Below are 12,716 nucleotides of genomic sequence, written 5' to 3' on the forward strand. Positions count from 1 at the left end.
TCTTGTCTCACTTTGTAACTGGAAGCCATTCGTGGGAGGGCAACGTGCTGACACTTGGATCTTATGGGAAGTGAAGAAGGAAAAATGTGGTTGAAGCAGACATCTGAAGTAAGCACGATGCCACGTTGCCACCTTTTTCCATATTGGGGGAAAAGTGATGTGGCAGGATTATGACGTCTTTCGATTTATTGACTGGGGTTTCCAAGACGGGCGACCTACACAGCGTACATATATGATTCGTGCGAAGATGAATGTGGCCGATGGCAGTAGACACCAGACACCCAATAGGCCATCTATACTCAAGTTCAATTGGCCACCAATGCTGAAATTCATCATTGTGGCAATCTTGCAGCTGAAACAAATGTGCAGCGGGGATGGATCTTGAGTTCCAGTAAACAATCACCACTGAATCTCCGTACCATCGACGGCATTGATAAACTTGCCAGAAATAGTGCCACGTGTGGCTTCATCAATCTAAATCAGGTTCAGCGGTTTGCATAAGGATACGGGGCGATGTATTTATTCGTTGGTTGTACCTATCAACTTGGTAATCTTCCCTGCGCAGTCGGCCATTGTGATCGGTGCCCTTTCCAGTCCCATGTGTTCCCTGGCAGTCTTGTTGCCCATATCCGAGTCCACCAGGCTTCAACCCTCGGTTAGCGAACTGGAGTATGTTTCTGATCTTCCTATGGGGACTTACCCTGGATTCACAGCAACACCGACGAGCCTATCGTGCCCATGATGTGTCGAGCTATTGGTAGCGTAAGTCTCGTTAGCTTCCGGTTCGGCTCTCTTGCTGGCGCTCACTTACACAGTAATCCAATCCAAGGCCGACTTGGAAATGCAATAGGCTGGTGCCACCCATGCATGATTGCTTCCCATGGCGCCGATAGAGGCCGCCGCACTGCCGATAGCCACCAACTTGGGATTCCCGGACTTCATCAGCAGCGGATGACAGCCCTGATACAGCGCCAGCGGCCCTAAAGCGTTGACGCGGAACGCGCTCTCGATCGCTGCGAGGCTCTCCGTCTCCAGCGGGATGATCGGCGGGCTCACGCCGGCGTTGGCGATCAGGATATCGATGTGGTCGATGCCTGCCGCCTTCATCTCTACGGCATCCTTGGCGTCGGTGTCCGAGGCGCTCTCGATATTGACGACGAGGAGCTTGGAGTTGTTATCTTCGGCCGTAGACTTCAGCGCGGCGATGCCTGGTGCATTCTCGTCGCGCACGCTTCCGACGACGGTGCAGTTGGGCCGAGTCAGGTAGGACTGGGCCAGGGCGTTGCCGATACCTTTAGACGGGTTATCATTGCTCTGAGCCTTCATTCAAAAAGGCTCGGGGATGGTGTTTTCGGGCTTGCCTACCTCTACCGACACCGCTGATCACGGCGACCAGCTGCTCGGACATGATTGGTTTCGTTCACACAGCTTTTTTTATAGACTGAATGTGATACAGGTTGGAAACCCAGTGGCCGGAGGAACTGTGTTCAATCTCGCCTTGAAATCTGGTCATGCGGTTGGGTGGATAGAGGGGCAATGGCTATGTAGCATCGTTACTCTATTAAGGGAAACTATGGCCAGACGAGGAGCGAAGTGCTGGTTCCAGGTGTTATAATTGGCTACAATATGCACGCACGTGTTAGATCCTGTGCAAGCCCAACGTCTGGACTCGCGATAAAGTAGTGTGTCGGAGTAACTACTGTAAGCTAGCCTCCATACGGCAAAACTTTTCGACTTTCATGGAATTGGGCGCCCCCAATGATAAAGCCGCCAATGCGCACACGAACCTGGCGAAGGCGCTTGGGCCGATCCGAGTCGTCCAGATAGGACCCCTTCTGCAGCGGGCCGCCGTGGTGGCGGGCATCCCGCAGCATCGTCGAGACGTTCATGGCGAGTATGGGATTTGATAGAAAGGTGAGATCCATAAGTGCAACAGTTCGCTCGCTTAAGACGACGATGACCGACCGAGGGCAGTTTCCCATACCTGCACCGTGTGATTCCAGACAGTCTCAGCAAACCCGCGCTCGTGGTAGTACCTGAGCGCCTCATTATCCGGCACGACGTCGATGTTCCTGTTCGTGCGCCACGAGCCCGGCCCGATGGTATCGGTCGTCAACAGGAACGCGTGCCGCTCGCCCGCCTCCTCCAGGGACCGGCCGAAGCATACAATGATCCAGCCCGAGACGATCTGGAAGGCCGAGGTCAGCGCCCACCAGAGTATTCCGACCTTCTTGATGGAGGGGCGGCGGGTCCGCTGCACGCGCGTGTGGACGAGGCCCGGGGTCGCGTGGATCAGGACAGTGTGCGGCGCGGGGGTCTCGGCGGCGGACAGGTAGTCAAAGGCCAGGCTTGTGCAGATGGTCGAGTGGCTCACGAGGGACACGATGCCCCAGTTCTTCTGCAGGCCGATTTCCTGCTCGTTGATGCGCTTCTCTTTGGTGCCATTTAGGATGGAGAGGACCCGGGGCTGGGGCGATTGGTGAAGGAGCGGTAGGAGGTTGGATAAGAGGCGTGCCCGAGCGTAATATGACACGACGAAATGGACATCCAGGCCTTCTTCCTCCGTATCTACGAGGTACCAGCTGTTAGAGATCTAGTTGATCTAGGAGCAAGGGCATTTGATGCACTTACAGACTGCACCTTGAAATGGCATGCCGCCTGGGCTCATGCACAGGTAGTCCACCATTTTCTCAGCCGAGAGGATGCGCTTGGAAGCAGCATCGACATCGCGGATTAGCGAGAGCTGACAGTCGACGAAGACAAACTTGTTGGTCGGCGCCGAAACCCGCAGCTCGTCCATCTGGGATACGAAACGCGCCTCCGACCGGCCGAGGATGTAGAAGGTCGAAGACTGCATCATGGTGGCCAAGCGTGGCATAGTGCTGTTCCCAATGCCGCTCGTGGCGCCGGCAAAGACGCAGACGCTTCCCTCGTGCTGCGCGCGGGCGAAGCGGGCATTGCTCGCGACGACGTCGCGAATGTTGACCATTGTGCATACATTGGACTAGAACACAAACATATGAGAATAAGAGACGGAACTGGAAGCTTCGCCTCTCGTAGGTCTTGATGTATTTACATACGACCCGAAAAAGTGAGTTGGTTGCGTGTTAGCAGGCGCTGCGACCCTACACGTCAACCCGCGCTGAAATCGCTTAAGCTTAGGCTACAGGGGGCTTCATTCAGTGACGGGTACTTAGCGGTGCGGTTGCCTGTTGGCGCTAAATTGCACCCTTGGGGTAGTGATCAGCTCCAAGCCAAAGCTTGTTGCATGCACTGTCAATGTCAAGCCAACAGTCGCAAGGGATAGGCGCAAGGAGGTATCACTGCAGATCGCTGCTGCAGCCAACTTGGCCAACTTGCCAATTGAATGAGCTACACAGGCCTAATCATACCAGCCAAGCTCTGCTGGGTTCTGGTGAGTACTGGGCCAACGACGTCGAAGTGAATCACGACGATTGCTAACGGGGCCCATGCGGGGTGGGTGGAACTTCTTCTTACATAGAGCGCGAACTCTCCGTAGCTTATTTCAACGTCACTCGAACTTCGAGTGGGCGGAGGTAAAGGCGAGACTGAGAGGACGGGTATCTAAATGTCTTTGCCAGGCCGGGAGACTTGGACGGAGGGACAGGGCTCAGAGACAGAAGCTTTTCCAACTCGACGCACCATAATAAAACTAGAAGCGACGAAGAGGCACGAGAACTCTCAGGGCCAACTATCCGTATCACCATTTCCTGACCCTGATGTTTATCGATATTTCATTGACTACAATGTCTCATAGCGACTAACTCGACCCGTTTCCATTCATCAGTAGGCTGGCTGCAGGTCCTGTTGTCCGATCTACATATAAGCCGGGAAGTGCGTTGGTGAGCCTAGGCAGCGACAGTCGCCACTTGCCCTCCTCATACACATAGAAGCCCCTCCGTAATGGTCTCCAGATCAGAGTGATTATGATAGTGTCGGTATCGATTCGCCTCCTGGATTCTAGTTCCCATTGATTCCCCTGGTACCTTTAGCGTGTATCCAACTGTCTTGTTTTTGCCGCGCTTTGGCGATAAACATGACTGTAACTGCAAAGGCAATGGGTTGTCGGGACGACATTAATCTATCGAACTTCGGGAACGATTTGCGGCAATGAAATAAGATTCCGCGGTTCTAAATATCCAGTCGGTAAGCGCATAGGCCAGTACCTAGTATTTGTCAAAGTTGGGGTTGAATTGGCTTTCACCACTTGTTTTTGCCTTTGTTGCGCTCACCCTCCTGACTACCGTTTCTTTGGTACCCCGAATTTCGTTTTGTTTCGATCCGGATCTCTATGGACGTCGTGCTTGCCCTGGCCATTCCGATCGCGTTCGGCTTCGTGATTCCAGTTCGGGTCGCGTGCCAGTAGTTCCAGCTGGTTCTGGCCCGGCTAGGTAAGCAAGGTCCAAGCCTAGCAGAAGGGTTTTGAACTTACACACGAGTAACAATGTCTATCCAGCCCATATGGATAGTGGTACAACTGGCAGCCCGATAATACGTACGTTGCCGGCATCTTGCTCTCCGTGGGTGGGCCCCAAGAAGCGTTAGAAAGCAATCTGTAGAAATGGGAGGGGTAGTACTTTTCAGGCCGCGGGAACCAGCTTACCCAAGGAAATCGGCAGGGCGTATGACCGACGCCGAGGCAGATTCCATTCAGCCCGGTCAGCGATAAACTGCAGCCACCTGTACGAAGTCCGCCTCGTGTCTCAGATGTTGATTCGTCAACACCCCTGCTTGGAAATTTTTGGCTGTGACAGTGCATACATTAGGTACATGAAAGCTCATTGATCCTCGGCACCCGCCACTATTACCGTTCTCCTCTTCATTGCCTCCGGTGAAGAGGCGCCCAACTCATCTTGTCCGACACTGGCACATCTTGATAGTTTTCGTGGAAGATCCTCACTATGGCCCTGAACCCATCTGTTAAGCTAGGGCCCTGGACCGATCATGATTGGAGTCTGGCAACGGACGCTAAGTGCTTTTATCAACATGCCTACCATTGCTGATTGATCTTAAGGCGCAACTCACCTCCTCACTGTCACTACGACCTGGGGGACGATATGGAAGCTATCTCTTGGTGTTGTGATTGGTCTCAGCTGGCCATGTGCCAGAGTTGTCCTGGTTCGGTGTTGGGCCTGGGTGCTTCAAACTATACGAATTTCACCAAGCGACCGCTGGGAACAAAGCGAACAACAGCCACTCCTGTATGAGGCTTTCGCAGAGCTCTCAAATGAATCTGAAATTGCGGCACCAGATGCCGGGAACGGCCATCAAGGAAGTGACGTATCCAACCTTGCCCCAGTCACAGTAGAAGCAAGATCGCCTGGCAATTCGAAACACACTAAGCCAAGCCAATTCTGGCCGGACATCGCGCTAGCCCTTCTTCTTGCCGTAGGAGCAGTCCTCTACGCGTTTGCAGGAGGTGTCGTTGGGGAGCTACCAACCAGCAATACCGGTCTGTCTGACAACGGCGACTGCGGATTCTGGGAACTCCAGCGCAACGCCGATTGGAGGATCCAAGACAACGACGATCTAGTCCAGGCGGAGAAGGAGGCGCGGGCATCACATTACGCAAAGACTTGCTACCGCGGGGAGTGGGTTGACAACAATTCCCAGTGCGAGCTTTTCCAAACGCCCACCATCTCACACAGCATGGAAAAGGTTAACTGTCCGTTTCCTTGCCCGGACCCGGACAACTGCATATGTGCGAATGGTATCTACAATAGTGCGGTCAGGCTCGACACCGGCACATTTCGTGTCGACAAGCTTGGTTTGAACGCGACGCATCTGCCCCTTGTCAGACGAACTTCGACTTTCGTACCACTTAACATTGACAATGGCTTCGTGGTGGACAAATCTGGAGCAGGCGACGACTTCAAGTTTGAATACTATCTCGGCCCCATCAACGACACTGCGGGATTCAGAAACTTCACGTTCAGCATGAGCGGACTCCCTTTCAATTGGGACATCGCGACCTATGCAGTTAGGTATTGTTGACGTGGCCCCAAATCTTTGGCTGGTTGCAAAACTGACTGTCCCGCAAGTGCATATGAATCAACACCATCCGGCAGCGAGTATGACGCATGGCAGCCCATCGAGGAGCTCTCACGCGACAAAGACACATTCATGACCGTGATTTTCGTTTCCTCTTGTAGGATACTCTACAATGGCCGCTGCGAAGACCCCGTATTTCCAGCCAATCGGGAGCTTTACCCCATTGACCGCCCCGTTCCCAAGTACTACAACTCGGATCCCAGGCCCAGAGTGCTGGTCCCCATAGACGAGATGCGGGTCTGCGCCAACGACGAGACCGTCTGCGACTCCCCCGACGAGCTCCCGAAATGCATCAGCTGCGAGCTCCGGTCGGCGTACGAGATGGCCCGGACAGTTTTTAAGCGGACCTCCACGTTCAACTCGCTGCGATACAGGCGAGGCAGCGCTCTCGTGGCCGCCGACGGGATCAGCGACTACGAGTCGCGGCAGCTGGACGAGGAGCAGTGGGTCATTGAGAGCGAGGCTCTGTTCCGGACATCCCTGGCGCGCCTCCAGTTCAACGCGGGAGACTTCGCCATGGGCGACAGACCGCAGGGCCGGTACAGGGATGCCTACAGCAACACCACGCCGGATTGGGCGCGCTACGGAAACTCTGTCCCGTATAAGTTCCCGCTTCCGAGCCAGTACACAAACATCCGTGTAGGCTATTTTGCATTCCTTCTCATACCCGTTGGATTACTCGTTGGTAGCCTCAAGGCTAGTTATCCCAAGAAAGAGCTGCCGTTTACGGGGTCATGGCTGGTCTTCGACTCGGTATTATAATACATCATATCTGCCACTTATCTGTTGGGACGCGCTCTTTGGTATATCTCCTTAGTCGCAAAGCGGAAAGTTCCGGGAATCGGAGTGCTATTCTCTGAAAATAGGGATTAGAGTAGGCGGCTCGGCGGAGGAGGGCACAGATTGGCAACAGCTTGGCTCTCTGCATCACTGATGTCTCACGGACGGCTATCACGAACAAAATCAGGTTTGGTTTAATGCTATTTAGTATTACAATCTCTGATAATTCTGGAAATGTAGCAAAGCCATGCGTACTGGCGGTGGCGCGAGGAAACCGCACACTTCGCATGGAACCGGCGCGAGAAACCACTCGTCCACCCACCGTCGCCGCCGGGTTAAAAGTCAACTTCCCCTTCACTTTCTTCTCATGCATCGCATCCTCCGCAAATTGCGATCGACTTCGCCTTCATCCATTCGATAGTATCCCCACTCTTCTTCGAAACCATCCCACCATTCATTTTGCCATGCGTGTCCCCGTGCGACTTCCCACGCATAGTTTGCTGCAGGTCGTACGACGTCTCCCCAGAGTTTCTTCATCATGTCTGGCGTCATGATTTCCCACGGATTCGGTGCCGGGGCAGCCACAGCATTAGTACCGGCCTGGGCATTCATGGGGTAGTACCACGTGTCGCAGTTGTCCACCACCTTCAGCAACTTGGAGCCTCGGTTGACGAGGGGATTGATCCGCCGCATCGCGTCAATGAGCGAGTCTCCTCCCACAACCTTGAGGAAGCCGTGGTGCTCACACTCGGGCAGGTCCGGATCCCAGGCCAGGTTCGGGAGGAGTCGAAAGCCGCCGCTGCTGCTTGCCCCGTTTTCCCCTCTTCCTCCGCGCCTCTGTACCACACGATGGGCATCGTATTGGAGAACAGCTAGAACCTGCGGGCCCAGGGCTCGAGCATCTTGAACAAAGTCTCCACGTCCTGGAGTCGCCGCTTCTCCTTGTGCTTCAAGCCCCGGAGGCGCTTGGGGGACAAATTCTCACTGTCCCCCGTGCAGCTTGAGGAACCTGCCGTGGGCCCCCATGAAGGCTTCCACGATGTAGTCGCGCAACTTGGTCAGACCCAGCTCATTCCAGGCCGCCATACGCCGGTTGCGCACGTCACCTGTGCGGGAGCAGAGCAAGCGGCTGGCCTCGTGGAGCCGCTGCCGCAGCCACTACTGGCACTCCTCGGCCGAGGCGAACTGGTCGCACGAGGGGAAGGTCAGAGCGACCTCTGAAAACTTGCGCATGATCTGGTAGTACACGCAGCGCTGGCAGTAGCGTTTGGCGTCGGGGTCCTTCTCGGCCTGCGTCAGCCCGACCTTCTGGAAGGCCGCCCAGGGCTGGTACAGGAACTGGTCCGACTCGCCTAGCGGCCACGCGGTGGGCTTGACGAAGGGGTCGAATGATGCGTCGGCCAGAAGATTTGAGTCGCACCCATCGCAGGTGGCCTTGGCTTCGGACGTACAGCACTTGTCCGGACAGAAGTCGCTGGGTTGGCCGCTGGCGTAGAGCGCGGCGGCGTCCCGGAGGCACTCCGCGCCGATGAGGTGGCCGCAGCGCAGAACCACGGTGTGTTCGATGTCGTGTTTCTCGTAGAACTCCAGCTTCGACTTCGCGGCCGTCGGGCCGCCGGCGAGGTCGCACTCTTCTTTGACCATGTCGGCTACGCAGCTTGAGATGGACAGGGTGCGGTGGCAGTTGGGACATTCGGAATGCAGAAGGGGCTCCCCCTGCTGACCAGCCTTCTCCAAGAGCTTGGCAATGACGGGTATTGAAAACACACAACCCGTACGAGGGAGTCGTGGTCGGCACTCGCTGACTCTGCATTGGGTGCAGAGCAGCACGCGGCCTACTGTATCTTTGCAACTAAGTGTAGAAGTACTGGGTGAATATAAGTGGTGAGGAAAGAGTGCATATTTCTGATCTTCCTATCCTGCAGTACCGGGCAACAGGTTTTTGGTGATATACCCTTTGGAGTCACGTGCAGCCTAGTTGCTCTAGCCACACTAGGTCTCCTGATCCCTAGCCCTGCTACAGTATGTATTGAGAATCGATCACTCTCTTGAATATCTCAGCCTTGACCAATTCAGTCCCGACAACGGGCTGTTTCTTCGTAAGGAACAAACCGTGGAGCCGATTGGCCCACCAAGTGGTGGTGAAGATGGAGTGTGTCTCTGAAGAAGGCATGATGGCTCAAAGTGATGTTGAGATGTTGTATGCGGTATCAGTGTCGATAGCAATGAAAAGCTCTTCAGTTGAATGCTTGTATGTTTGTAGTAGGTGTGGTACCAGTGTTCAATAATTGTGATGGTTGTCGTAGATGGTATCAGTGTCGATAATTTTGGAGAAATGCTGGATGTATGCTTGCATGGCCTCTGTATATGATTGATGTAATGATGGAGAGAAAAGAAAAAGGTGTTCTTGGGTTGGGAGGTCAGGGGGTTTATATACGTTTCTAGGCAGCAACCGGAGAAAGGCCCGGGTCCTAAGAGGGCGTGCCTCGCTGAGGGCTCTACCGGAGATCGGGTCGACGTGATAACGAGAATCTATACTCCTGTGGTTGTCCCAAGCCTTATTTCTACTTCAGTGCCTAATAAACGGCGTCCGACTTTAGTATCTGTCTCCTGTATCCAAATTATGGGGCGCGCGCGCCGGTTCAAGTAAGCTCACGTATCCCCTCACTGACTCCCCTCTCATTGACTAATGGCTATTTTTAAATATTTTATTTAAAATATAAAGTAGAATTTTCGTTTTATTAGAATTTAACTATAATAAATAGTAAATATAAAGATTTTATATTTTTTATAGTTTTATTTAATAAAATAAATTAAGGTATTTAAAATTATTATTATTATTATTAATAGTACGCCGTATGCCGAAGGCCTTCGGTACATTTACCTAGTTCCTCGTGTAATAAACCGTGCCGAAGTTGGACTAAAAATACACGCTGCCAATATCGTAAAATCTATTTCACGTGCTCGACGTTACCATGCTGGTTCTTACCCACCAGCTTAGTAACCCTTACTTTAGGGTTTGAAGAGAGATTATTTAGGTTCGGGTGGTTCCCTAATCTCTATTGCTAATTTATACAGCGGCAGTCGACCGGTCCGTAAAAGCTACTTTGCGATAACCTTCGCCGTATCTTTTTTTATAATAAGCGCCGCTAGATCGCGACGAGTTCGCAGCGGATTAAGTGTTAGCTGTTTTGTTAACTGCTTTTATTTTCCCTCGAAATTTTTATAGTATAAGATTAAGTATTCGGCTGTCTCCCGTTTTTTACCGTAGTTATATAGCGGCGTCGGGACGTTTGGAACCCGATAAGTGAACAGGAACGATTTAAGCCTTATTTTTTTAGTGCGTGCTTATATTAGGACCGATATTTCGTGTTTAAGTATATCGTTATAACGACGGCACGCTTCCTAGTTTAGCGGCGACTCTACAGCTAATTCACGGCGGCTTCGCGTCGGAGTAACGGCATGGAATTATTTTTATTCCCATTTTTCTTTAAGCGCTTATTTAACCGTTTAACTATTTAGCCATTATTTGGCTGACGTTAATTAAGCGTCGCTTAGCTATAGAGTTATAAGGGTTTCACTAATGGCCCTTTAGGGTTTCCTTTATTTTCTTCTCCTTACGCTACGTTTTTTATTAATGATCTTTGCCGTTTTTATATAGGCGTCGCGTAAAAGTTATAGTTTTCCGGTAATCTCCGTGCGTATTTCGAAGCTAGCTGCCTTCGTATTTAGATAGAGGTTAAGGGGGGGAATTGCCGCTTTAGTTTTTAAATAGTATTAAGGGGTCGCTTTATATGCCCCTATTACGGTTCAGAGATAGGAGTTTTGGACTATTATAAGGTTAAAAGCTGGCCCTTTTTCGGTATCGCCTACTTTATGCTAAACCGACGCTCTATACGCGAGTACGTTGCGTATTACTTTCGTATAAAGCTCTTTTACCTTTCGTACCGAATATCCCTAAGTTGACGTTGCGAGCTTGGTGAAAGTTAATGTTTAAGTTGCCATTTTCGCTTTGATTTTTAAAATATGGTTTTTCTATTATAGCTTCCGATAGAGCTAGACGCCGAGGAATTTTGTAAAGGTTACCGGCGTTATAGTAGCGTTTCCGAGGCGTACCTGCAGCGTACAGGCTTTTCGCGTTTTAGTAAAATAGATAAGCTCGCTTTTTTTAGGTTCGAACTCTATTTTTTTTCGTGCGTGCTCAGCGGCTATAAGTTTCCTAGGCTCTTTTTAGGTTTCGGCAATTCGTAACGTGGTTTAGTTTTACGGTAATAAGATTCGTATTATTCACGAATTCGACGATAATAAGCTATTCGTGCGCTTTTAGCTTTTCGTATAGTGTAGCGATATAGAGAATAAAGAGGGATCGGTGATAGCGGGGAGTTTTACGGAATACTAACGCGGAGCTAAATCTTCTTTAACGATTTACTGTCGAAATGAAGGTAGACCGATTTGTTCGTAATAAAGCTTTCGATTTATCGGTAGACTTAATTCGGCAATCTTTTTTCGCGGAGTATAGTAATTAGTTTTTTATGGTTAACTATATCGAAAACGCTTTTAATATTAAGCTAGAGGAGGGAAGCGACGCCTTTTTATTACTACGTTATACGGACGACGTCGGTAATTAATCGAATAATTAGCTCGGTAGACCGTTACGTTTAGTTCCCTATCTAGCTTTTAAATAAAAGCGAGTACTCTTTGGCTATTCCGGTAATTCGCCGGTTTATAGTTATTTTTATTATCTTCCCGACCGTATTAAGTAATAAAATAGGTCTTTATCCATTAAGTGTCTATTTTTCGGTTACTGTTTTATTTGGCTTTAGGATTACGATAACCTTTGCCGTACGGAAACGTTTAAGGAAGTAGGTAAGCCGGAAGTTTGCTGTCGCTAAGCCGGTTAACGTCCGGAAAAAGGGTTCCCTACACGTTTTAAGGAAATCAGGAGGTAAAAGGTTTTCCTTTAGAGCCTTCCAAGGTCCTGTCTGTTTAATAATATTTCTTATTTCTTTAGCCGTTACCTCTGCCTCGATAGGGGTAAGGCTAGGGGCGTAGTTCGGTACGGTATTTAAATCTGTAAGGTCGGTTTTTAGGTTAAGGAAAAACTTTTTCGAAAAAAGCGTAGCTTTCTCGTTGTAGTTTCGCGCCTCGTTAATAATTTTTTCGCTACGTCGTAATTCTGGGATTCCCGCTGTTTATAGTAACGTTTAGCTCCGTAATCGGGCTTATCGTTCAAGCGATTAAAGTGTTTTAAAATTATAGGAGGCAACGGCGATTACGTAGCGTTAACTTTTCGTTTTCGCTATTTAAACGATTTTTTTTTAGGTCCGTTTTCGACTCGGTGTATTGGTTCTAAGTATATTACGAAGGTACCGCGAGATAGGCTCGGTATCGTTGTTTCGTTATAGTCTACGCTTTTTGGATTTCCGGTAACTATTAGGGCGTACCTTTACTAGTATAGGGGTTTTTTTGGGGCTGTTATATCGGTAATCTTTCGTAGGTCGCTTATAAAATTATCGACAGCTTAATTTAATTTTTCCGGACTTATTAACTTAATAATATCGGTTAAACGTGCTCCGGTTTCCGTCCGTGTTAGCCTTTTATTTAATATCGTTTAATTCTATCCCTCTGCTTTCGTTTTACTATTTCGTAGCGAGTTAGCTTTTAATTCGACGCGGACGACCTATACCTTATAGTTAGAACCTTTTAAGCCAAGGTTTCTTTTATATAAGATTATCGTTTTTCGTATTACCCAAGCTAGGTTTAGCGTAGAATCTCTTTGTTCGTAGCGTCGTTTCGTAATTTCTTTATATAGCGTAACTAGCTTTAAATTCTATTAGTCTGTAAAGGCAAAAAGGTTATTTGCT

General features: G+C 50.3%; 5 protein-coding genes across 5 annotated transcripts; 1 reads left to right on the plus strand and 4 right to left on the minus strand.

The window, feature by feature from the left end:
- Window positions 1–519: 519 nt before the first annotated feature.
- Window positions 520–1,408, minus strand: PG986_011230 (aflatoxin biosynthesis ketoreductase nor-1; the record flags this gene model as incomplete). The annotated part of the gene is made up of 4 exons (XM_066847452.1): window positions 520–643; window positions 701–751; window positions 812–1,292; window positions 1,366–1,408. The coding sequence occupies 4 exons, from the start codon at window positions 1,406–1,408 to the stop codon at window positions 520–522; spliced, it is 699 nt and encodes a 232-aa protein (XP_066696943.1).
- Window positions 1,409–1,706: 298 nt separating this feature from the next.
- On the minus strand, window positions 1,707–1,889 carry PG986_011231 (uncharacterized protein; the record flags this gene model as incomplete). The annotated part of the gene is made up of 1 exon (XM_066847453.1): window positions 1,707–1,889. One exon carries the CDS (start codon window positions 1,887–1,889, stop codon window positions 1,707–1,709), a length of 183 nt encoding a protein of 60 aa, XP_066696944.1.
- A 56-nt stretch (window positions 1,890–1,945) lies between these two features.
- Window positions 1,946–2,989, minus strand: PG986_011232 (uncharacterized protein; the record flags this gene model as incomplete). The annotated part of the gene is made up of 2 exons (XM_066847454.1): window positions 1,946–2,568; window positions 2,632–2,989. 2 exons carry the CDS (start codon window positions 2,987–2,989, stop codon window positions 1,946–1,948), a joined length of 981 nt encoding a protein of 326 aa, XP_066696945.1.
- A 1,933-nt stretch (window positions 2,990–4,922) lies between these two features.
- Window positions 4,923–6,834, plus strand: PG986_011233 (uncharacterized protein; the record flags this gene model as incomplete). Its single annotated transcript, XM_066847455.1, has 3 exons — window positions 4,923–4,974; window positions 5,036–6,005; window positions 6,090–6,834. The coding sequence occupies 3 exons, from the start codon at window positions 4,923–4,925 to the stop codon at window positions 6,832–6,834; spliced, it is 1,767 nt and encodes a 588-aa protein (XP_066696946.1).
- A 372-nt stretch (window positions 6,835–7,206) lies between these two features.
- Window positions 7,207–9,025, minus strand: PG986_011234 (uncharacterized protein; the record flags this gene model as incomplete). The annotated part of the gene is made up of 4 exons (XM_066847456.1): window positions 7,207–7,817; window positions 7,862–7,905; window positions 8,021–8,696; window positions 8,965–9,025. 4 exons carry the CDS (start codon window positions 9,023–9,025, stop codon window positions 7,207–7,209), a joined length of 1,392 nt encoding a protein of 463 aa, XP_066696947.1.
- Between the last annotated feature and the right edge of the window lie 3,691 nt (window positions 9,026–12,716).

This window comes from Apiospora aurea, assembly GCF_038362705.1.
Source record: "Apiospora aurea strain CBS 24483 chromosome Unknown utg000007l_segment0_segment0, whole genome shotgun sequence".
Taxonomy (NCBI): domain Eukaryota; kingdom Fungi; phylum Ascomycota; class Sordariomycetes; order Amphisphaeriales; family Apiosporaceae; genus Apiospora; species Apiospora aurea.